The sequence below is a fragment of the Cricetulus griseus genome (genome assembly GCF_003668045.3).
Source record: "Cricetulus griseus strain 17A/GY chromosome 1 unlocalized genomic scaffold, alternate assembly CriGri-PICRH-1.0 chr1_0, whole genome shotgun sequence".
In the NCBI taxonomy this organism is placed as follows: domain Eukaryota; kingdom Metazoa; phylum Chordata; class Mammalia; order Rodentia; family Cricetidae; genus Cricetulus; species Cricetulus griseus.
In genome coordinates, this window is record NW_023276806.1 from 244,574,211 (window position 1) to 244,599,223 (window position 25,013).

The window sequence follows — 25,013 nt, forward strand, 5'->3', positions numbered from 1 at the left end:
GAAGTATTATTTGCTTAATAAAGTTAAGTAGCATTTATCTAAACAGTCTTTCCTAAAGCATATACCCTGAAATACTACATTTTACTATTGAGCAGCTTCAGGATTTTTGTTTTTCTTTTGGAGATTGTTAATAATATGCAATAGCTTTAGAGATTGTTAATAATATGTAATGTTCTAAACTCGCAGTTTAAAACAAATGGCTGGCTTCACTTATTTATCAAGATTATCTACCCTTAGAACCTTTACCCTCTTTTCATTAGTATGGATTCACATCACAGTAGACTAGTGTCAGAAGAAACAAGATTGGCCTCCCATACCTTTGATGTTAGCAAGAAGAGAATTCAAATAAATAGATGGTACACACACCATGTACTTTAGGTTTTGGTATAAACACAATTTTGCCAACAGGTTTTCTTTTAGGATGCCATTTCCAAAGATTTATTGTAAGCTGACTAATTGATTATATTCAGAATGCTGACTAATAAACACTACTACCACCAACAGTAACAAAGTTCTTAGGGTTTACTCAGGATTCATATAAAACAGATAAGACAACTGACATAAAATAAGAACTGGTTATGTACACATAGCTCTCTAAAATCACCTCCAAGGATAAAGAAAGGCAGTAAGAAAAAAACCACATTATTAAAAAGCTGATATCTAGCATACTCACACTGCCCATTCAAGCTTCTCATTCTTGATTGAGTTGTACAGAGCCTGTAAACAGAGGAAATAAGATCAAATTAGTCTTTTTATTCTGTTTCATATGCTGAATTCAGTAAAGGAGCAAAGTCAAAAGCTTCAGTAAATTTTGAGCAACTTCTCCATACTGATCCTTCCTGATCCCTCTGTAGACGCTAAAGAATTCACAGGGGAGGCAAATGAACATTTTTATGAAACAAAGAAACATGCATGAAGTAAAAACTTTCAGAAGCAATACACAGGACTGTACATTGTGTCTTGGTACAATAGCATTGGGCTATGATTGAACTCAAGCAGGGCAATCTATTTCATTCATTTAACACATGGTCTGACAACTTCACTAACATGGACTTTAAGGGTAGTCATACTCTTCAGTAAAGGAAGAAATGTGATTGCTCTTATGCTACCTAAAGAGACACATGGAAGAGGACTGTAAGCCAGATATGGGAATGCACCATCTTTTAAGAGTTTCTACACCAGTGACTCACGTGTGTTTTATTAATCTAAGGTCATAATTCTCCATACAGTTCAGTGAGTGCTACCTCAATATATATGTATAGCGACAAGGAAGCAGACAAAGCTTGCCAAGGGTTTGGTGAAACAGAGACACAATCCTATCAGCTAAGACAGCTATCTTGCCCTCCCAGAACCAGGATTCCATATAGAGCCCTCTACAGCATCTACCCAGGAAAATGCTTTAATTTAGAATAAGACAAAATAAAGAAAAGACAAATGTATCTCTAAGATGCAAAGCCATGGAAGAAAACAATACAGAAAAAAATAATAAAACTTATGATGCTAAGAATTTTTCCCCAATAAAGTCTCAGATCTGTTAAGAGCTTGAATGCTCAGCAGAGGCTATCTACTCTGAGACAAGGCAGAAGGGTCAGATGCCACTCAACCACTCTTCAGCTGAGGAAGGTAGGCTTCAGAGGTCTGAGTGTACACATGGCAGCAATGGGACTATACAACCATAGCAAATTCCCTTCTTACCAAAGCACTTCAAAATTTTGTAGAAATACATTGGAAAATACAGATTTTGTCAAAGTGACAAGAAAAGTAACCAATGCTGCTCTTTAATCAAAAAAACAAAACCAGCCAAACAACAACAACAAAAAAAAAAACAAACCACAAGATCTCCAAATGTGAAGGTTTTAAAACCCTAATACAATGCCACAAATTGAAAATTCCACAGCATGAAACTTTGTTCTAAGCCAGGTGAGGTAGTACATACCGGCAAGCCTAACGGAAGGGAGGCTAAAGCAGGTAGATCATAAGTTTGAGATGAACCTGGACTAATAACAATTTCAGGGTCAACCTGAGTTATATAGTAAGATTTTATCTCAAAAATGGTAGAGAAAAATTATGAACAAAACTACCGTGAGTCCTGTGTAAGCTTGCCTTCAGACAGTGCATATAATGTTTACCCAGAAAAAAAAAAAGAATTTCCTACTCAGCTTTGGGTTCCTTCCCAAGATAATATGTAAGATATGCAAATATTGAGTATTTTATATGCAAATACTCCAAGACACAAAAAAATCTGAAACATCTTGGGACCCAAGCATTTCAAACAATGGATAACCAACCTATACTATCAACTTCCTTCTTTTATCGTCTCTCTGTGGCACATGAAGAGCGACACCAGGTAACTCTGCCAACCCATGCTAACATGCCATGTAAGAATTAAGATTCCCTTTGCTCTTTTGAGCAAATTGACAATGACCTTGCACTTCTCTACTTCCCATCTCTACCTCCTGTGTGCTGGGAAAAGAGGCATGTATCACCCCTCCCCCTTTAATGTGATATTCCAATTGACCCCGGGGCAGTATGCATGCTAGGCAGGCACCTGGTCAACTGAGCTATATCACATCTCTGACTCAAGAGTTCCTTTAGCTCAAATGTCAAACATGTAAACTGTAACTTTAAAGGCAAGGGTGAGCTATTAGCTCATGCAGCCTAACTATAAAAGGGTATAGACAGAACTAGCCTCAGAGACGAAGGCATTAAAACTCCTTTATCTTTTCTTCCTTCCCCCTCTTTCTACACAAAACATTTCCAATATTTATTTCTCTACTCCTTAGGAATGGTCCTCTGTGCTCCTCTGTGCAACCCACATTCATTGTTTCTAGTGGGGGAGGGAGAGAAGGGGGAAGATTTCTTTTAGTTCCAGCTGTAAACGGCCCAAGAAGACATTCTCATTGTGGGTTAGTTACCTACTCTCTGCTAGACAATGAGGTTCTAGAACCAGGCCTTTCATGAGGAGTATGGGCAGTACAGGTTTAGTGACTAGAATATAGCTCCTGGGCTCAGCAATATTCTGAACCTGTTTATGACACGTTCAGCACTACCAGAGAAAAAGTTAAGCAATACTACAAATTAATGTCGCTGGATAGTCACTACCTCTGCACGACTCCATTCACCATCGTCATGAACCTCCCACCATCTCCTCCAAGAGGCATTTGTCAAAGTTCCTATTGCCTTGGAGAGAATCCCCACAACGGAATTTCAGAGCCGAAAGGAGCAAATGCTACCTTACATAGGATGCGGAAGGTGAAATCCAACGTCCTGCAGATATTTCTCACACACTTAACTCTGAAACAGCGCTCCTCCTCTTATACTATTTGGTGCTGGGTTGAATGCAGGACCTTTCTAGCTATTATCACCCCCAGTTTTCTATTTACATTTACTATCAACTAATTACATTCTTTCTGCCCATCCTAAACTTCACTGTCCTGTTTGCTCCTGCGCTAAGCTAAGGGCCATAGGGAAAGGTGTAAAGCCCTGTGCTTCTTTTAGATAGATTCAATAATTCAGGGTCCTGGAAGATTAAATTCTTAAAAGACAAGCTTCACAGAATAGGCACTGTTGCTAGGACACACACTTCAAATTCCTTTGTCAGCAAGGACAAGCCTGTTAAAATGACCTGTACTCTCAGTCCACTTACAATCAAATGTATTGGCCATGTGAGTGGCTAAAACTGGAGGAGCAGGCTAGAGCTCAAACAAAACAAAACAAAACAAAACAAAACAAAGCAAAGCAAAGCAAAATAAAACAAAACAAACCCTGTACCTAAAGTTCATGCCATGTAAGTATGGGGGACCTCAGTTAATATCCTCAGCACCTACATTTAAAAAAAAAATGCCAAGTATGGCAGCATTTCTCTAATTCCAGTACTTTGAGAAAGTCCTGTTCTCTCTGGTCCAGCTGAATCAGTGAGTTCCAGATTCAGTAGATAAGATGGAGAATGCCTTCGGAAGGCACCTAGCATTGATCTTTAGTCTATTCTGTCTCTCTCCCTGTACCCCCAGACACACATAGTGCAGGTTGTTAACCTTTCACATAGCTAGAGATAAATTATCTAGGTTAGCCAAGACTTCAGGGTTTGTGGATTAACACTGTCCTGGCAGGCTGTCCACTGGTCCTTGGACTGACAGCTGGGGTAAACTGGAAAAAAAGTAGGATAGGGCCCACCCATATGGATACACACAGTGAGGCAATGCCTGCTGTAGAGGCTGAATAACACACCACCCAAAGATGGCTATGTCCTAATTCTTAAAACCTCTGAATATTTCCTTATATGGCAAAAAATTCTTTAGATCAAATTTAAAGAGTTTGTGATGGGGAAAACCTGTGGGTGGGCTCTAAATGTAATCACAAGTATCTTTACAAGAAGAAGGCTGAGGGCAATTTAAAGATGCAGAAGAGAAGGAAAAGAAAAAGGAACAAGGAGGGTGGAGCGATGCAGTCATTAGCCAGGATTCTCTGGCAACCCCCAGAAGCTGGAAACAGCTAGGAACAGATTCTCCTTTGACCTTTCAGAGCAAATGTAGCCCTATCTTCATATGAATCTCATAGTTCCAGTCTCCAAAACTGTGGGAGGACATATTTCTGCACCTTTAAAATACAATGTGTTAGTGGTCATCAGCCACAGAAAACCAATGTGCTAGGGTATACAAGAAAAGCAGGTAACTTATTAAAAACAATTTTCAGAAACATTTCCATGTCAAGCCCCTAGAGAAAGTATCTTTTACTTTGTGGGTATCATCTGAAAGTATGAGAGCATACACCAAAATTTGTCAAGTAACTTTTATAAATCAAGGGAATTTAAAATTCTGGACCTTAGCCCAGATCTCCAGAACTTCCCTGGAGGATTCTGCATGAATTATCAGCAAATATTTCAAATGCCACTCAGGCATGATGCTAAAAGCCACTGTTCTCTGAGCTTAAAAAGCTGGTCTCTAACCAAAATTCCTGCAGCTTATCCCAGGAACTATTGAGTGACACTTAACAGGACAGAAGGTTGTTCTTCTTATATGAAGATGATTAGTTAAGAATGAGAAAGCAGTCGGGCGGTGGTGTCGCATGCCTTTAATCCCAGCACTCTGGAGGCAGAAGCAGGTGGATCTCTGAGTTCAAGACCAGCCTGGCCTACAAGAGCTAATTCCAGGACAGTCTCCAAAGCCACAGAGAAACTCTGTCGAGAGAGAGAGAGAGAGAGAGAGAGAGAGAGAGAGAGAGAGAGAGAGAGAGAGAGAGAGCAAAACAAACACTTAAATGACAGAAATATGGGAATTTGGTCTAAATTTACTTTTAAGTCTTTGTTCCTCACTTCTGATTGCTTCTCAAAGATGATAAAATGCCATTTTATTCAAAGCTTAGCACCTCACTGGCAGCCCACACAGGCTCCGCAATCTTTTTCCATTACCACATTGTATAATCAGAAGTCTCTCTCTGATTCTCCAGAAGCACATATTGTGGTGTTGATGGAACACATGTATTTTAGTTAAAGCATCTCTAAATTCCAATGATGGCTTTTCTTCTGTGGATCCTGAATACAAAAACCATGGAAGATGTTACACAGTTTCCATTTTTAGTGAAATTGATAATCATCACATTGGAATTTATACCACCAAAGTTATGCCACCATCACCAAGGCCAGGGCTCTGTTTCCCAAATGCAAGGTGGCTCATGCACCTTTTTAGAGTTAAGTTGATTTTAGTGTAGAATTAAATATGCCCATTTTGGCAGTGATATTAGAGAAAAGCATATTTGAAAAAGACATGCTTTCTGGACAGTGGCTTACACCTGTAATTCCAGGACTAAGAAGGCCAAAGAAGGAATGTTGTCCCAAGTTAGAGGCCATTCTAAGAACTGAAATCCTCATGAGGGGAGGACAAAAGTGGAGGAGACAGGAGGGAAAGGAGGAAGACTTAGCTTAAATTTATAGTTTAATAATAGTTACCAGACAAATGTAAAATTTCATAGAAAAATCTCAAAATATATTAAGGGCAACAGTCCATGAGGGTTCTCTCATCTTCTATGCCTTTATATTGAAGACCAGTGCTATTCCTTGCCAAACCAGCACTGGAGTTAATTCCTTTTTTTGCACCTTCAACACCCCTATGGACTTCTCTCATCTGTGTAATGTATAAAAATACAGTGATTGATCAGAGTTTTGTCTTTTGATTTTGTTGTTGTTGTTTTTAGGTGGCTGAAGGTAACCTTATCGGGTAGAAGTAAAAATGGAGAGAAAACTGAAATCTTTGCTTTGAGAGATTCACGATGGATCCGTTCACAGAGAATGTTCCCAGTGTACACTCAAAATGAGATTCTGGTTCTTTATAAATACCCATATCCCGAGCCCACTGGAATTCACCCGAGCCTAAAGGGCATGCCACTTTAAAGTAGGCAAAAATCACAAGCAGTCTTCTCTCTTTGGCTCACATTCAAGGTAACAAATGAATGCCTAAATTTGGCTTGTGTTTTTCCATATCTACAATCAGATTCAATTTTTGGACCAAGCCATAAGGTAAACAGAGCCAAAATCTATGTCCTGGGCAATTAACTTAACTTTGTGCTATGGTGCATGTACAAACCAGAATAGCAGCCACAAGGATATCTAACCACAAATGTGGATATCATCACAGATCCAGAATGGAAACAGGAAATGTAGAAGCCCTCAAGTCCTTAACATGATGTATAATAATACACACCTAACCATGTAATAAACATTTCTGAGCACTTTATAAAGATTATGAAGGCATCATGCCAGGTACAGAGGAATCTCCTTATTCTGCCTTCAAGTCTCTTATATAAGGAATATAAAATTGCTGCTAACCCTGGCTGACTTCACCTAGCAGAGAATTCGTCACCTGACAGGCTCTATTAACTTCCTTCTTCCCACACACAACATATAAAGCAATTTCACACACTGAATTTAATAAATGACATTGTTTTATTTACGAAAAGAAAAATTCATAGAAAAGAGGTCCAGAGAAACACAGCTAAGAACATGAGAGGTAGAGGTAGGTTACCTGCTTTGAAATTGTCTATTGAAAACAGATAATTTAATTTAGCTGACAGTTAATCTTGATTGTCAAACACACTTGACTGTGTCTGTAACAGTCTTTCCAGAGACAAGTAAGATTATAAATGTTCTGACCTAATAACTGGATTGACTGCTGCCCCTGTCACACTGTGTGTGTGTGTGTGTGTGTGTGTGTGTGTGTGTGTGTGTGTGTGTGTGTGTGTGTATTGTGTGCATGTGTGTCTATGCATAGAGACCAGGGGTCAACATCCAGTGTCTATTTCAATTTTTCTTCTTTTTTTGAAACACAGTCTCTCACTGAATCTGGGGTTCATCAGTTAAGGTAGGCTTACTGGCCAGTGATCTCTAAGGACCCACCTACTTCCATCCCACCCAAGAGTGCTGGCAGTTACAGATGTGTACCTCCATCTTCAGCTTTTATGTGGGTTTCAGGGGTCCAAACCCAGGTCCTCATGAATGAGGTCTAACTGTGACATTTCTTCAGCCCTTGGATCAATCTCTTGGTGGGTTTATAATATGCTGACATTAATGGAGGTGGGGAAACATGGGAGATGGAGCCTAGTTGCAGGAGAGAGACAAGTTGAGGCAACTGTCCATGGGGATTATACCGTGTTCTGACTCCTTCCTGTATTTCCCTTTCTCTCTTTCCTGTATGCCATGAGGTGTAGAAAATACTCCACTACTATAATGGTCTGTACAGGTTTATGGGGACAAGTATCCATGGACTGAACCCTATGCAACTATGAGCCAAAGATTATTTTATTCTTTACATGTTTTCTTAGGTATTTCGGCCACAGCAATTTTTGAAAGCTAACTAAACATAGGTCTCTGTTTTCTACAAAGGCCATCTGAGAAGCTTGTATGCAGTTACCTTTCTTGGTTCCCTTCAGTTCTCTGTCTATGATTGTACTTGGAAGGTACCCAGAAACTAGCTCCTGTCCTAGCTCTTGCACAAATAACTTTCCTTGCATACCTCACTAAATTTTTTGACATCATTAACTTGTAGCATTACTATCTAATCCCAAATCCCAAGTATGGACCTCAAAAATTAATTAATGTACAGTATCTACCTATTTTTATTATAGTTTAAAACATTTACCTCTATGGAGTAGATTCCTGTGAGTAAAATACCCATGTTTGCCCTGTAATTTTACTACAGAATTTTCAGTGTTTATAAACTGAGGGAATTATATCTTGTGACAGATATACCTTTCGATTGTATTTACAATGAATTTAGGTTGTCTTATCATCTAATTATGATCTATGCATTCATCCTACCATCTTATCATTCTACCTTATTTCTCAGTGTATTTAAAGGTACAGATTAGCCAGTCATGGCACGGCGACTTCCTGCAATCCTAATACTTGTTAGAGGGAAGCAGGAAGATCAGGAGTTAAAGTCCGCCCAGGTTTCATAGCAAGCACAAGGCCAGCATGGGATACATATGACCCTGTTTTAAAGCAACAACAATAAAAATCACATGGTGGATATCAGCATAATTCACATCTACATACTCCAGCATCACATTAACTTTTCAATGTTTGCTTACAGTGACCTCTATATATCTTCAAGTTACCTCTAAATATATTCTGACAAATTCATTTAAGTTACAGAACATAAACATCAACTCTAAAAGAAAAAGTCTCCCAATTCTTCCACATTCCTTCCTAATCAAGATAAAACTGCAGACGTGTGTGAGTGTGTGTGGCATGTATGTGTGCATGTGTGTGTGAGTGTGTATGTGTGTATGTGTGAGTGTGTGTGTGTGTGTGTGTGTGTGTGTGTGTGAATTGATTTGACATCAAATCCAAATGCCAGCTCAACACTCCAAAACAATATAAGCATTGTAATTCCAGTATCTATAGAACATAAGAGAGTCAGGAAGCTGAGGGAGCCACTCCAGGTAGAGGGAAAAGCTGAGACACAACAGTCATTAGTCCTCAGATGTTGCCTGATCTTAGCTTTGTCGGGAGGCAACATCATTACCCTGGGTTCTTGCTTTTTCATCCTCTGTCCACTAAAAGTTTCAAAAAGTGATGCCAGGGAAATGGCTCAGCAAGTAAAGTGTTGGGCATCCAAGCATAAGTGCTTGGCATCCAAGCATAAAGGGCCAAGTTCAGATCCCTACCACCCATCTTAAAAGCCAGGTGCAATATGTCCACACTCTCTGGGAAGCAAGAGAGAGAAGAAGCCCTTGCTGCACAGCCATTTTGGAAAAATCACCCAAGCTTCGGGTTTAGTGAGATATCTTATCTCAAAAAATAAGGTGGAGAATGCAATCCCAAGGAGGTGGGATTATAAATTTATGCCACCATACCTAGATACTGTTCTAACCATCTACATTAATCCTTTCTTAAAGCCACTCATTTATTTACATATACAGATAACAAATACTGTGTCCAGAGGTTAACACAGAATATTTAGATTTCTGTGAGGTTGAAACAGAAAATAAACAAATAAACAAAAAGGTAAAAATACTTTGGGTAGCTCTCTCTGGTGGTTTACCAGTTCATTATTGTAAGATGATTAAAACAAGACAGATAACACAAAAGATCAGTTTTAGACTAGATGGCCAGAGAATACCATTCTGCAAGGAAAAGTAAAACACAACCCACATGCAGTACAAAATCTGGAAGGAAATGATGAGTTGTTGTAGGAATGCTGAGTGGGAAAAGCCCAAACAACAGGTACAAGGGAGATGTGATCGGATGCAGGGGCCTTGGGTATGGAAACCTTTGCATGGAAGAAAATAAACAAGCAGGTCCTGTAGGATATTTAACTAGAACCAATTGGCAAGCAGTGGATTATCCCAAACAGATGAGTGGTCTGCTGTAATCCATGATTTTAAAGTAGTCCTGGCTTCTGCTGCAGAGAGGTGGCAGAAGGCAAGAGCCAAGAGTCTGCCAGAGTTCAAGTAGGAGATTCTACTTGGGCTGGGTGACAGTGGTGGCAGAATGGGGATGTGTCATGCTACCTTCCTAAATTATGAGAGAAGGGCAGCCCATTTCTGTACAACTTGTGCATAAATGTTTGAGTGAGCAGACAAACTGCTCCAATAGCAGCACCAGAAATACAATGTTTCCCACCAATATTCATTGAAATACAGTTTTAGTAAATATACCAGAATATGTGGTTAAAAATAAATTGTAAAGCACAGCCTATGGTCAGTTTCCATTTTATGAAAAAAAAATGTAGATCCAGATTCATACAACTCACAACTCACAACAGACTCACAACAAAACAATGACAACAAACCACTACAATATTACCATTGATTATCCTTGGAGAGAACCACTTGGGGGATGGGATGGGAAAGATTTTTATTTTGTACATAATCTTTTGTACTGTTAAAGTACAAAAGATAGTATAGCATACTACACATATATCACTGAACTAAAATATAGATGGCATTAGATTTTCCTGACATTATTTCATAAATTATCTTGAACCCAGTGTTTTTTAAAAATCCTTGAGAACACAAGGCCTTCATTGACAATGATGCTAAGTATCACAGGTATGATGATGGGTCATAAATACAGATTTACTGGCCTAGAAATCAGCAAAACTGATTCAAATCTCTAACTCATGAATTAAGTGTGGTTATTTGACTTCACTAGTCTGGAAGTTGGGAGAAGAGACATTCTCTTTTAGTTGACTGAAGTATAGATAGAATGACAGGGACATATAAAAGTACCCTCATCTTTCTGCAACTCATTATAGATGTCAGACACAAGTGTCTCAAAACCTTATGTGAATGTGATTTATGTAGAAAACCTTACAGCCTGAAAGACTAAAACTGTATGTAACTGCAGTCTTAGTGAATAAGAGTAGAAGGCTGGCTTCTAAAATGTTCTTTAGCATGTGCGGCTCTTCACAAGCCCCAAGTTCTTTGTGATCATAGCCATTTCTTGATTTCATTTCTAAAACTTACCCTGATCCTCTGGAGTGCTATTTATCAAAAGTTTCTCTATATTTGGACAGCTAATACTTGCTTGAAAAATATAACCATAACCTACATTTTCAGAGAGGATTCTAGATCAGCACTTGATATAGAGCCTTTGTTTGATAATCCTTGTTGAGAGGTAGCAGGCAGAAGCCATAAGAAAGAACCTTTTTACAATCTGAAGTATAAGGGACACATAAATTTCAAAAGACCTTGTAATTACATGCAATATTTTTTAATACATAAGAAAATGATCAATTATATTTAATGATTACAGAGATGATCATAAAATTAATGGGCACAGTTAGAAAAGAAACTTTTTCTGGACAACAAGCTGAGCCCATTTTAATAAATGGCTTCTAAAAACAACCCCAGAGGACAGTAACACTAAGAGGGAACACCAGACCTGGCATCTGCTCCTTGTCATTTCCATACATTAGAAAAATCAATGAAGACAAATGTAAATGGCAATAGATTTTATTCAAAACAATCAATACAGTTGAGTTAAGTAATCAAATCTAGTGGATACTAGGCACTTAGATTTCATAAACAACAGATTTTTCAAAAGAAAATTTTAGGAACTACACAGAACTGTCAGTTTTTTTCCTTTTGTTAAGATAAAAATATTTTTTAAATAAAAGAACACAACATTTATCACCATTACATGGAAATAAATTTTCGATGTGTGTGCCATATATACATATATACACACATGCATATATATGCCATGTATGTTATGTACACATATACTTCTTTTCTTCCCTAATGGACTAGAATTACATTCCCTCACAGTTAGGAGGGTCAATATTCAGTGCCTGTTTTACAATGACAATATTGAAGGAAATCACAGCTAAGCAATGTGGTATAATATAGCACTTTTAAAAAGTAGGGGTTTTGTTTTTGTTTACTATAGAATTCATTAATGAAACCTCATTTTGTTGGTCACATTAAATGAGTTTTCTAGGTACCTATCTTAATTCACCTCCACCACCACCCATCAAATTTCCAACCTCCATCTCTGCAGAGCCCCATGCCAGATGTTGTCAATGCTATGGCTAGAATCTTCCATTCTTTCCTGTCTTAACTGCTGTTTGCATGTCTTACACAGATGTGGTCCAGGGCTTACCTTTATTCTCTCTTAGAGTTGTCCCTCCCCCTGGGCTATTCAACTTCCTATTTTTTGACTTCCTATTTATTGGATACTTGGCTTATTTTTACTTCTGAGAAAATACACCTGAAGGAGGAGAGAGGGCAGAGATTGCTTTTGAGAAATATTTCTACATCTCACTTATCACTGCTATTTTCCATGTGGGGAACTCACCGTGGGCCTCAAAATGGACTTGATTTATGCCTAAAGCCCCTGGTTAACTCAGTGTGGAAGATGAGTAGAAAACTCAGAGTGGGTGGGGGGGGCACTGGGAGGAAGGCACTTAGGGTTTCTAACTCTACAGCCTTTAGAAAGAGGAGTCTTGTTTTGACTGGCTGTCCTGGGAGGTGTCCAGGGCCTTCATCCTTGGGTACCTGCAGTGTTTTGCTCACCCTTCCGACCTGCAGGGTTGTAGGTGACTGTGTTTTACCTTTCTCCTGGGGACTAAAAGGTAAGAAGATGATCTGCTTTTCAGCTCTCAAATGTTTTGACCTCTTTAGGGCATCCTCTCATTTGCCCTGTCCCTGAAGATCTATGCTTCCCTTCCTCAATATTCAGTGGAGTTTTTCAAGGCACAAAAATAAAAAGGCACTGTTCTCTTAAACTAATTAGAATAGTTATGTTTTGACTAAATAAAAATATACCAATTATTTGTGTCCTAAAGAAGATAGCATGGGGTTAGTGTTGCATACAAAAAGCCCTTCAAAACTGACCAATCATGGTAAGAGTGAAGAACAGTGACATAAATCAACATAAAGAATTTGTTATTTTATTTGTCTTTATCCCTCTCATGTCAGTAAATAGCTGCTTTCGAGCAGGGTATGGTGACACACACACTCAGGATACTAACACAGAAGGAAGAAGAGTTTGAAGCCAGACGGGGCTATATAGTCCTGTTCTCAATAACATAAAAATTCTAGCTTCATTTCCCAAAACATCCAGTTAGGTAGAAAAGCAAATGCACCAAGTTTCCTTATGCTGGGGGTCTTAGTAGGTAACTAATGAAGCATACTGTAGCAAATGACTCCTTTGTCATCAACTGCAGGGCTCCAGGATTGGGAATCTTCGTGTTTACCCCTGAATCAACAAGATGAGACTATCTGGACGGCCAGATAGTATTATTTGACTAATAACACCTGAGTCTTGCAAGGAGAGTATTGATGTATATGTATTATTGTGAGTAGCATTTCACTTTCAAAAACTAAACTGGAAGTGACAGGTAACAACAGATCACGATAAGAACTGGAGTATAAAAAGGACCCTAACTCAATAATTTCCATAAAATTTGACATGAAGCATACCAAAGAATCTACTGTCAAAATCAAATTCAACTGAAATCAGAAGAACATTGCATTAGAATGTGATAAACTGTTTTTTTAAAGTAGTGAAAAACTGACCTACTGAAATGATAATGCAAAATAATAATTAGTGATAGCAGAGTAACTTTATGATAAATTGAGGAGAAAGCCTTCTTACAGAGCTAATCAATTTCTGCTTAGTTTTGAGTGACTAAATAGTAATTTGTCTACAACAGCCCCTAGGAGAACCATAGGTGCATGTAATCCTTGACTGCTGAGGCAGCCAGGCACCATCTAGTGGGTTGCTCTAAAGGGAAGACGTTAAGGTAGAGAATGTGAGTCCTCATACATCCCCCTCTTCCTGCCCTGCTTTTCAACAATGATGCACTTGTAAAGTACACCTTTTCCTCTCTTCACTCTCAGCAGATTTTCCCTTCCCTTCCCTTCCCTCAACTCCGACATGAGCAGGACCAGTAGCTTGACAAGTATAACTGTATAGACCCGCAAGTCTTCTGCCAGTGTCCAGAGGCCACATGGAGGTGAGCACAAATCTACTCATAGGAACAAGAGCACGCTGGCACTGAGTTATTTTAGAGGCACTCAAAACGAACACAGCACTGCATGCCTTTTCTCAAGTGAAAATGGATCAAGCTGTGATGGTGGAGGATCTGCTTTTAATTATGTTCAAGAGTCAGCAGGTGTCACCCATCAGTAGGATGGTTTGTTCAACACTTACTCCTAAATAGTCATTTGTACATCCTGGGAAAGAAGGCGCTAACTTACATGAAAGCACAGAAGGACCTACAAAAATTCAGAGCACCAAGCTGGGCAGCCCGGGTCCAAACCAGACACCCAACAACAAAACCGCAGCCATCTTGCTAGCTTTGGAAACTCAGAAATAAAACCAAAGTTTTTTTCTTTTCTTTTTTTTTTTTTAAGTCTGACTCAAGTCTTGAGGCGGATACATGGCTATTGATAATGACACAACCTGTGGGATGAGCTGCAGAGGGAGGTGGTCTCTTCATAAGATCTCCCCTGAGTATAAACCAACAAACAAATAAACAAAAACAGTAATATATCTGAGATTGATATATTAATGAGAGTCTGGCAGAACAGCAAAATAGCAAAACCTGTAGCAAAAATTAATTTCCTAGAACAAGGAAGTATAGTGTAAAGATGATAAGGCCACCATTAGAAAAAAAAAAGAGTTTTGGGATAAAATTGTCTTAATCTTTGTACTCTTCTCAGATTCTTTCACATTGCTGGGGTTTTAACTGAATACCTATGATGTTCTTAATATTGTGACATAATAATCTTATCTCTCCAAAAGCTTGCAGTTAACAGTGTTTGAAAGATGTTCTGCTTCAACTTCAGAGTTTAAATACGTAATACTTTGTTACATTTTTATATTTATATATTATACATATGCAGGGACAGTTTCAATTGAGGTTTTTCCTTCATATTACACAAGACATACATTTTTAAACAGGCAGATGGGAATGACCTATTTGAATAGAATCTCCTGCCCAGATTTAGGCTTTTGTCTAAAGAAAAATGATGTGGGGGGAAAAAAACCTGACATCAGTCTGCAAGGCTCCCACTAAAACTTGAGGTTGCAAAGGGCATTATAAAGACTTCTTTGGGCTCCCTTGCACAGCTCTGACTCACAGAGGGAGAAGTGATTAGCATTTACCTAACACTGCTAAGGAAAAAGCAATCAAAGCCTTTGCAGATGGAGAGAAGAGAGCTGATGGTGCCTTTCAGTATTATTGCAGCATGTTTTACAAAGCAATGAATTAGGCATTCCCAGAGCAGTGCTTTGGAGCAAAGCACTTCCAGTTCTCTCTCACATGTTTACAGTTAACATTTTCTACAGCCGAGATTTATCTAAAACACCATAAAACTCAACTTCCTGGAAGCTAGCTTGATCTTTAGGTTTCCTTTTACAGAAAAAGTATAAATCCATCACAATTACAAAACTTAACCTGGCTCAGAAGTAGGATATTGCAACTCCTGCCATTTATGGTTTGAAATTTACTCAGAGAGAAAAGACTTGGGAAAATGAACTATGATAATTAGTGAGTAAAATCCACACTATGCCTGGGCAGCATCTTGTCCCACAAAGCAGATGGTACATGTTTTCACTATGTACCACACAAAGTACCGTGAGTTTTATGAGAAGTTTCTCAAGTTTCTTTGCTACTTTATAAAACCCCACATCTTTAAGCAGTTCATTTTATGTTCACAAATTATTGAGAGCATTCTTAGTGTGATGTTGTTCTATTACTCCCAAGCAATATGCCTCAGGGGTTCACCTATGCATATTGCTATCACCCCTGTAACATCATAAAGAAATGACATTGCCAAGCTGAGATTTTGCCCAGATAAATATACAGTAGTTTGGCAAGAGATGGGCACGTAAAAACAAATTAAAGTATAAAACCAGCTTTAACATTTTTTAAAATTTTGATTTTCTAATTTTTTTAGCTTTCACATTCTTAATCTAAGGAAGTTGACAACTAAGTAATACTCAGGTAATTTATATTTTATATATAACTAGATGAAGAGGAGGGAATGTGGAAATGTTTGGTAGAAGTGAAGTTTCAATTCTGTGATGGACATGTAGACCGTGGTAGAGTAATTGCTAAGCATGTCTGAAACCTGGAGTTCAATACCCAGTGCCATGATAAACACATAAATGGATAGGATGAATAACAGAATAAGGAAAGACACAAAAGCTAAGAATCAATATCCTAAATTGATTCCAAATTGTTATTTTTGTTTAAGGCACAGCAGCCTGTTCGCCCTGGTAGAGAGAAGGTCTGTAGTGCCACCTAATGGCCAGGAGGCTTATGGTAACTCCTCCACTATCAGATAAAAGACAAATGGTTGGTTGAATGCTAAGTCAGGTTTAAATGAGACATTTTGGTAATGAACGCTAGTCTCCACAAATGTATAAGCATTCTTCTTGAAAACATTAAGTGTCCACTCTATTTTCTCTGCTTCAGAATTTGTTATAAAGAACATCATCCAGCAAAACGCAAAGTCTTACTCCTCAGGAGAGGACTTAATCACTCTTAGTTGGTGCAGGAGGCCCACCAAGAGCAGCACATCACACACAAATTGCTTTGGGAGGTGAAATCATTTGCCTCAGACTATGACAACATGATGTACCAAGATTAGAAAATTCAATTTTCTTCACTTAAAATGCTTAGTTAAAGAAATATTTAATAAATGTAAGGCAATAAGTAACCCTTCCAGAAATCTTTTAATACTGTCTCCAAATAAACAACTAATTACATAATCAAATGAAAAGCAAGACCTACAGATGAACTGACTTCATAGTAATGCAAATAAATGGGTTTTATGGCCAACAAAGGCTAAGAAACATCAAAGATGACAATTTTCAAACATTATAAAATATTATAATTAAACTCTTTACAAAGATGAAAACTATTATACTTATTCTAGAATGGGCTAGGCAGAGTTTTTTTTATTTTAGAGAGAATTCAATCCTAGAAGTTATCCTGAGTTAATTAATGTTATCTTACTATTGTCTTGAATGGAGGAAAGAGTGGTAAGATGGGGTAGAGGAAATAAAGTCTTTTATCATCAGATTAGACATACAGAGAAACACTACTTCCATGATTAACAGGAGAAAAACACTGACTTGCTTTTAACTGCTAAAACTTTACTACTAGATACAAGGTAAGTGAATAAGCCTTTTAATTATTAACACTTGGAATAAAGTGTGTAGTACACAGAGGAACACAGGTTACCATATAATTACACATGTCCATAATGAAATTCAATTCATTAGTTTATGGTACAAGCACTTAGGCTGTTCAGTTAACTTCATTTAGTGAACATAAATTGCTAATGAGTGATCATGTTTGATTGATTTAGTCTCTCAATTCTAATGGAATACATATATAAGCAGAGAGGTAGAGGTGGGAAATGGTGACAGAGACAGAGTCTAGGAGCTGGGAGGTTAGACTTATTCTTGAATAAACACCATAGAACTCAGGAGACCACATAATGTTTCAATGTATGTTTTTAATAAGACTATAATTGCCAAAGTCATGTGATAGCCTCTGGATTATAATTTTATCAGGGGCTTATATACAATACTCTTGATTAAAATTTCCCCCAAAGTACATGGACTCCTATCAAATAGGAGTGGCTTTAACTGTAAGAAAAATAGAGAAGGCGTTAGAGAAATCTGCTCATTTGACATCTGTTAGCATCCAGTATTACACCATAAAACATAATTCTGAGCAAACCAATAGTATAAAATGATTTTTTATCAGGATGGGAGTTTGAACTACAAAAGCATTCACAACGATGATCTCTTGCTTCTCAGGGTGTGTGACTACATGTTATAGATATAATGCACATTAAGACATGTAAAACAAAATATAGAGATGCTAAATTTGTGTTTTCTGCAAAAGTCAATTTTATAACATACATGCCATTTTATACCTACTTAATATTGTAATAAGCCTTTGAGGTCTATGTCAACAGGAGATAGTAGTCGTCATACCATGTGAGATCACATAGAAGTTGAAGTAAGAACCAAGACATGCTGATTCAGATCACATTAAAAGACTGTCAAAAATGCATGTTTCTTCCTAAAACTGTAACTTTAAAATTACCAAAAAAAGCAAGCTAACTCTGAAAATCTTACTAGAGCCAAAATAATTTGCTAATGATTGATGGGGTTAGATTCCTCTGTATCATAGATAAGGTGATAGATGGAGAATTAGCATATTTCTTAAAGTCCCCATTCATCCCCTACCATATTTTCAGGGGAACCTGTTAAGACCAAAGTCTTACAATACTGTAACGACACAGGAGGAAGAGGCTGGGAAGGAGCAGCAGAGAAGGGCAGTGGCACAGAATGGAAGGGTGTAGGCTTGATGTCACTCTCAGTGGGTCTGGACAGAACCCATGTGAAGGCTGAAATGGTAGCGATTCACCTCTGAGAGCTTTTCCTACACGTCTTCAAGCCTATGAATCTTGTTATAATCATCCACATCCCCAGCTCCAGAGTTCTGTGATCCTATGATTCCATCATTCCATTTTTAAACCTGTGGAGTGGGAGTGTTTCTGAGTACCCTGCTCACACAGATGGTGGTGGGAAGTATCTCAAGAATATGTTGCATGTAGTAAATGCCCACTTCACTACGTAATCACTCCCTTCCCCTTCCACATGAACCAAGATTATGTTATCTCAGAGAGAGTCACAGAAACACCGGTGCTTTATTAATGGCAGCATGGCAGCAGCACACACATATGTAAGGAATACAAAAGAAGGAATTTCTCCCAGTTACACACACCTGGCAATGAACATAGCAAGAATACAGCACACAGAACAGGGTTACTTTTCTACACTAGGTTCACAGACTGGGGGAGGCAGACATACTGGAAAAGGGAAGAACAAATGAACTCAATGAAAGATAAAAATTACACAAGATATTTCCAAATTCCTGATGTTCTAAAAATACGCCACACTGAAAAGCCATTTGTCAAGACAACCTTTCTGAGACTAAAACAACGGCCACTGTGCCAAACACCAGTTTCCATGATCATTTCTGTGATCATTTCTGTTTGAATACTGTTTCAATCCTTCTCTTCCACAAACTGTCTCCATGCAAAACTGCTGCACAGCACAGCAATTCTCCTAGCTGAGTTCAGGTATCATTGTTCACCCCAATCTCACTGATTATCTTAGAGCCATTTTATGCTTCCTGTTACTTTCTCAGCCCGTCACTGCATAGCACATGCTGGCAGACTGCATGGCATCCTGAGCTCCCACCACACAGCTGTCAATAATATTTAGCATGCCATTTCTTTACCTTGGTCTCCTTAGCAGAAAACTCTGAGGAGTTGGAAATTTTCATAGACTTTGACCGGTGGGACTGCCGCCGGATAGAATCCTCCCGGGAGTACTTCACAGAACCTGAGGTCCTCACCCGCACCTTGCTGGCACTCTGAACACTATTCACGCCAATCATTTTGAAGGTCTACTAGGGAATAGGTTTGGAGAAATAAAAAAGGCACTTTCTACCCGTTGCAAGGCTCTAATGCTGAAGAACTCTGCAGGTTGTACTCCAGCAGCTCCAAGCAGCTCCCGAGCAGCTCTGAGATCGCTTTAGCTTAGGAAGCACCAAGCTGCCTCCCCCAGCATCTTCAACTACCCTGTTTGCAGCGAGTCTGATTGTTCCAGGCACGGCTCACGTCACTGGCTGCAAAGAGGAAAAAAAATGCAATCCCACCCCTGCTACTCGGCTCTTTTACACACACACACACACACACACACACACACACCATATTCACACACGAACAAATGGCAATTGGCCAGGCAAGCAATTCATTAACATTCCAAATAGCAACACCATTTCTCTTGTGATATTGTGCAGTAATCTCATTAATGTCAACAACAAAAGAGATACCACAAATAAAAGTCGAAAGTAATCTGCAAGGCACCACTCAGGATGGGAATGTTTGTAGCTACATTCTAAATGGGGAAAGAAATGCAGACGGGTGTCAGGGTGTTAATAGGCTCCATCAATTACAGGTTTGTGACAGGTTAGCCACAAAGGCATCTCAGTTATCAATAATTTTTCTTTCTTTCCTATTTCAAATTGTGTTGCTCATCAGAAGAATTAAATGTTTCCTATGGCCTTAGAATACTACAGCCTGGTATTTAGACAGGAATTGCTGACTTGCTTGGCAAATGCAGGAGGTGGTTATTTAACTCCCCGTCATACTGAAAGTTAAGAAAAAAAATGAGGGCGTTAAACATGCCTTAAAACAAGATCAATAAAGCCAATTCAGATCAATAAGGAGAGTTTTCAAAACCACAAATGTCACAAATGGGAACTTGCTGCCTTCTGAGAAAGAATTATAAATTGGACATTTTTAGAAAACAAGATATATTTAGTTCTGATACATGAAGTTACTTTGGGATGTAATGCTCACTGTTGTAACACCTGACTTGCCCAGCAGGTCAGCTGCAGAGTCATGTCTTGGTTTGGGAATTAATATAAATACTAGTGAATAAATATTAGTAAAACTTAAAAACAGTATATAAAAACAATTCTGCCAAAAATGGTGCCTCAATTCCTTACAACCTTCAAATCTGACTTCCTTTTTGATTCTTGATAATTCTGTATAACATACAATCAGGTACTGATGTTCTTGGACATTAAGATATTCAGGTGCTGTCCCCTTCTGTCAGCCAGCCCAGGGAAAGGGAATCCTTGAGCCTTTGATTTTTCATCTCATGACAGAATGTGCCCACTTCCCTTCACTGTCCCCATCTTGTCTTTGAAGCCATGGGGCTTCAGCTGTTCTATAAGCACACTGACAAATTAAAGTGGAATTTGGTCTAAAATAATAACAGAAAATATATTTAGAAGATCTTGGGGCTCTACTGCCTTTAGGGCTGCATGGAGTTCAGAGTCCATATCATTTTTGTCTTCTTTGAGGTGTACCTTTCTCTCCTCAAGTAATTGGTTAGGAATGTAATAGCTTTAGAGTTTATGGGGCATGTGTAAAAGATATAGAATGTGTACAGTAACAGTGTAATAAAGGTAATCACTTACAATATATGTAATTGTAGCCAGGGCATATGATAATTACAATTAACCAATGCCAAGGTGGAACCCCAAGGCATTGGATCACAACAAATTCCAAGAAGTCTCATGCAATTAAGAAGAGCCTCCTCAAAAAGGGCAAAACAGACAGCACTTATCAATACAGCCTTTGGATACTTGCCAGTGTCCATGGGCAAATTCAGAATGTCTCCTGAGACAGTTTTCATTTCTCTACCAAATCGATTACTAAAAAAGTAAATAAAAAAGGAAACTATACCCTACAATATGAAATCCAGCTCCATTTCTGGGAGGTATGGAAGAAATGTATCATTGTTATTATTTCCCTGTTGCATCCAACTGGCATTGGCCATAGACTGTAATTAATAACCCCTTGCAATTGTTCAACACCTACAATTTCAGAGAAGTAACGACAATAACCTCATCACCATCCACCTGTACAGATGAAGATGGTCATCTTAGAATGCTGTAAAACAACCAGATCCAAGCCCCAATGTTATCCTATACAACTGGGTACCATCTCCCCACTACAGATACAGTGAGGCTTTCTAGAGCCAGAAAGAAAAGCCTTCCTCCTTCCCTGCCCTGCATTCTATGTCCCAGAACACACAGCTCTGTCTGGTGACAAGCATGACTGCAATGTCACTCACAGTCTAAGGACTAAGAGCAGATGGAACCTCTAACCTTCTAAGCATGTTTTTAAGACGCACCTGAAAGCACCATAGCTCCTAGCTTAGTTCTTGGTGTTCTAGCCTCATCCGACCTGAACTTTACCCCCATTGCTGCCCTGTTCAGGCAGATCAATTGCCATCTTCTCATGCCAGGTTAATGCACTGGACTCTAGCCTCCACACAACATTTGAAAGGAACATGGCCTTGCCTCCATTTTGAACCTTCACCACTTATTGTCCTTCTCCCAGGAGCTGTGTTGCCTCCACCCCAGCCTCCCACAGTCTACATGGTTGGCTTCTCACCATTCAAGAGTCAGCACAAGAGCTGTCTACCAAAGGGATTTTCACTAGCTACCCTTTCTAAAGCAATCCTTATCTTCCATCCTAGTCATTCTCCATCACAAGTCCTACAGCCCTCATCCTTAGGACATTTATTTGGTCTAAAAGCTGTCTGAGGAAAAAAAAAAAGCTGTCTCAGAACTCACTTCAGCATCTGGTAGAGAACTACTTACGGTTTAGTCAAACTGCTTAAATACAAGGCAAGTAAGTCTGCCTATCAGATTTAATTCCAATGACCTTGCCCTTAAAAGAATTCAATTCTTTTCTGAAATATGAATACAGTAAACAACAATGAATTTTGATTTTTGATTGCTTATAAGAGAGTATGCAATTGGAGTCTCTTCCACATTCTGGTTGCTTAGTCTTTCTACTCAGAAATAGTAACTTTACATGTTTGTTATGCATCCCTCCAGAGTGAATGGACAATACCTACTGTTAGCATTCAGGCATTATGCTGGCCCATCCTTGGGACCCTCAACTGTAGCCACTAAGAGCACTCCCTATGCACATGCGCTTTTCAGTACCCACCCATTCTCACTGGCCAGCCCTAAGGGACCTGACAGGATACATCATCAGCTACAGCCACTCCCTATGTGCATGCCCTCATAAAAGGCAAGACCTTCTCACCCATCACTCTCTCTTCCATTGCTCAGGTGGAAGGAAGAGGCCAGTCTTCCCTGCCTTACCTTCTACCACCCCAATAAATCTCCCATGTGAGTTCTGTTGTGTAGCTTTCCTTCCCACTGCACTGCACACCACAAAACAACAGCACATGCTATATGCATATATCCATTTCCTGCTTATGGACACTATATGAAAAGATAAATATTCTTGCTGTTTATTTAATCACATATAGTGCTATCTCATTCATTAGTAATTGTCAATATTGAATTATATGGGTATATTGTGTTTCATTATTGTCATATACAGCACATTTATTTAATTTACTATCTTTTGCTACAATAAATAATGGCTTAGAAAATATAGATGCAATATATCATATTTAAATAATATGGTTTTCCAAACAAACTGTATTTTTGTTCCCCTACACTTCCTTCCTATTACCCACCTTCTTGGTGTGGCTACATGTGGGTTACAACTAGAGGCAATATCAAAGTATCAACTCAAAGACATATCACATGGCTCCATTCTGCAGTAGCACACTCGGAGGCCTTGCCTGTTCTGCACACGAGCTGGCCTATGCAGACAGATTGCTTCCAATAAAATAAAGGCAGGCCTCCTAGAGAGCAGCAGCTGTTAAACAGCAAAAATAACTTTCCATGAAAGCTTCAGTAGAAAACAAAGGTGACTTCATTAACAGAAGAAAATGGGAGGAAAACCATCAAGGCCAATCCATTAACCAGAGGGCTTGAGTTGGCACTTCACATTATGATGCTTCCTGGGAATGAGGACACTATTTAGTATATAAGTCCCACATGCCTTCTTAAGGGGTTTTAGATAATAATAATAACATAAAATACTCAACAGGGCCCCAGAGAAATGAACTCCATTTCATTTACCCATGTCCTTAAATTTGAACTGTGCAGTATGACAGAACACTGGCAATAGTGAATTCCTTTGGAGTATCAACAAACTTAAAGGTTTGCAGACCTCACTTGAGATAATTGGAAGAACAATAATGGAATCTAGGCAGAAACTTCCTTTTTGTCTAAGATAATATAGAACATTAGCCAAACAAACAAAACTAAAAGAAACCACTGAAACCAGTTATGAAGTACATATGTGAAAAGGCGAGAGAAGACAAAATGGACATGAATTGTAAGTACCAATCATCTAGAGGTTTAGTAGGGTTCAGGAAGTGGGTGGGATCAGGGTGGCCAAAGGAGGCCATTTTTCCCTTCATTCTCAGAATGTAATGGTAGTTTTAACAATCCCTTCAATCAAAGGCTCCCAGGCCTTTCTTTCTCTATGGCCCTTAGATTACACTGTTGGAACTGAGGTAGAGCAAGGTGACAAGATGCTGATCTGACAGTCGGAGGGCAGGGACTGGCTAACATTTTTCTGACCATGACTGTCACATGAACAGCATCTTCAAGAGGCTGCTGCTGTTTAAATTTGCTAGTAAAAAATCCTGCAGGCCAGTCTTTTGGGCTCAAACTCACTGTCTGAATTGGACTCAGAAATAATCACCTCCACCCTCTTCATTTTCAAGAAGAATATTTTCTGAGACAAATAAACATGAAGGGACTTATTCAGGACCTGATTATGACAGGGATTCTTACTTTCTAACACAATAGGGATTATTTAGGAGTACAGGAGGTTGAAATGTTGTCTCTGACACTATTTGACTTTGAAAACAAACACACATCTTTCTAGACTGCAACACAGCTGGAAATGATTGTCTTGAAATGGAAGCAGATTTGGGGAGACAAATGCCAGAAATGAAACAGAGATGAACACTCATAAAACAGTTATAGAAGGGGACTTCAAAAATCAACTCTATCTGCAGTAGCTTACAAACCAAGTCAAATGTGTGACATCTTCTGCTCCTTGATATAGTGGGGGAAGGCAGGCACCCTTCTAAGTACTAGGTACTCTTCCTTCTCATACATCATAGGACACAAAACTAGCCATCCTTCTACAGAACAATATTTACCCCCATCAGCAACAATGCATGTATACAAACAACATCTACAAGCGCAAAGTAAATCAATGCTCCTTGCCTTCTTCAGTTTCTCTAACATAAGGAGATGTGGCTGCTTAGCTACTACTAGATTTTTATGCCTCACAATAAAAACCTGATCCTCAGATGGTCTAGTTACATGAGGTTCGACTGAATTTAACATTCATATCAGAGCCTGTACTGAATCTCATTGCCACGTGACACTAGTCTACCAATTTGACCCTAACCCATTTTCCAAATTAGGACTCTGGAAATTTCTCACAAAACAAAGTTTTGTGGTACACAGCCTGTCTACCTTTGTTCTCTGGTTCAGAAGGCCTGC

The 25,013-nt window shown here is 38.8% G+C and overlaps 1 protein-coding gene across 12 annotated transcripts in view; it reads right to left on the minus strand.

The window, feature by feature from the left end:
- The window catches only part of Psd3 (pleckstrin and Sec7 domain containing 3), a 520,985-nt gene that overhangs the window by 104,787 nt on the left and 391,185 nt on the right, over positions 1-25,013 (minus strand). For 11 of the 12 annotated variants that reach the window (XM_027388898.2, XM_035451484.1, XM_027388902.2 and 8 more), the window contains one exon: positions 674-717. In XM_027388898.2, the coding sequence (XP_027244699.1) occupies positions 674-717 (44 nt within the window). Of the gene's footprint in view, positions 1-673; positions 718-19,277; positions 19,452-25,013 lie in introns of those variants that run through there. The other variant, XM_027388908.2, reaches the window with a different exon arrangement.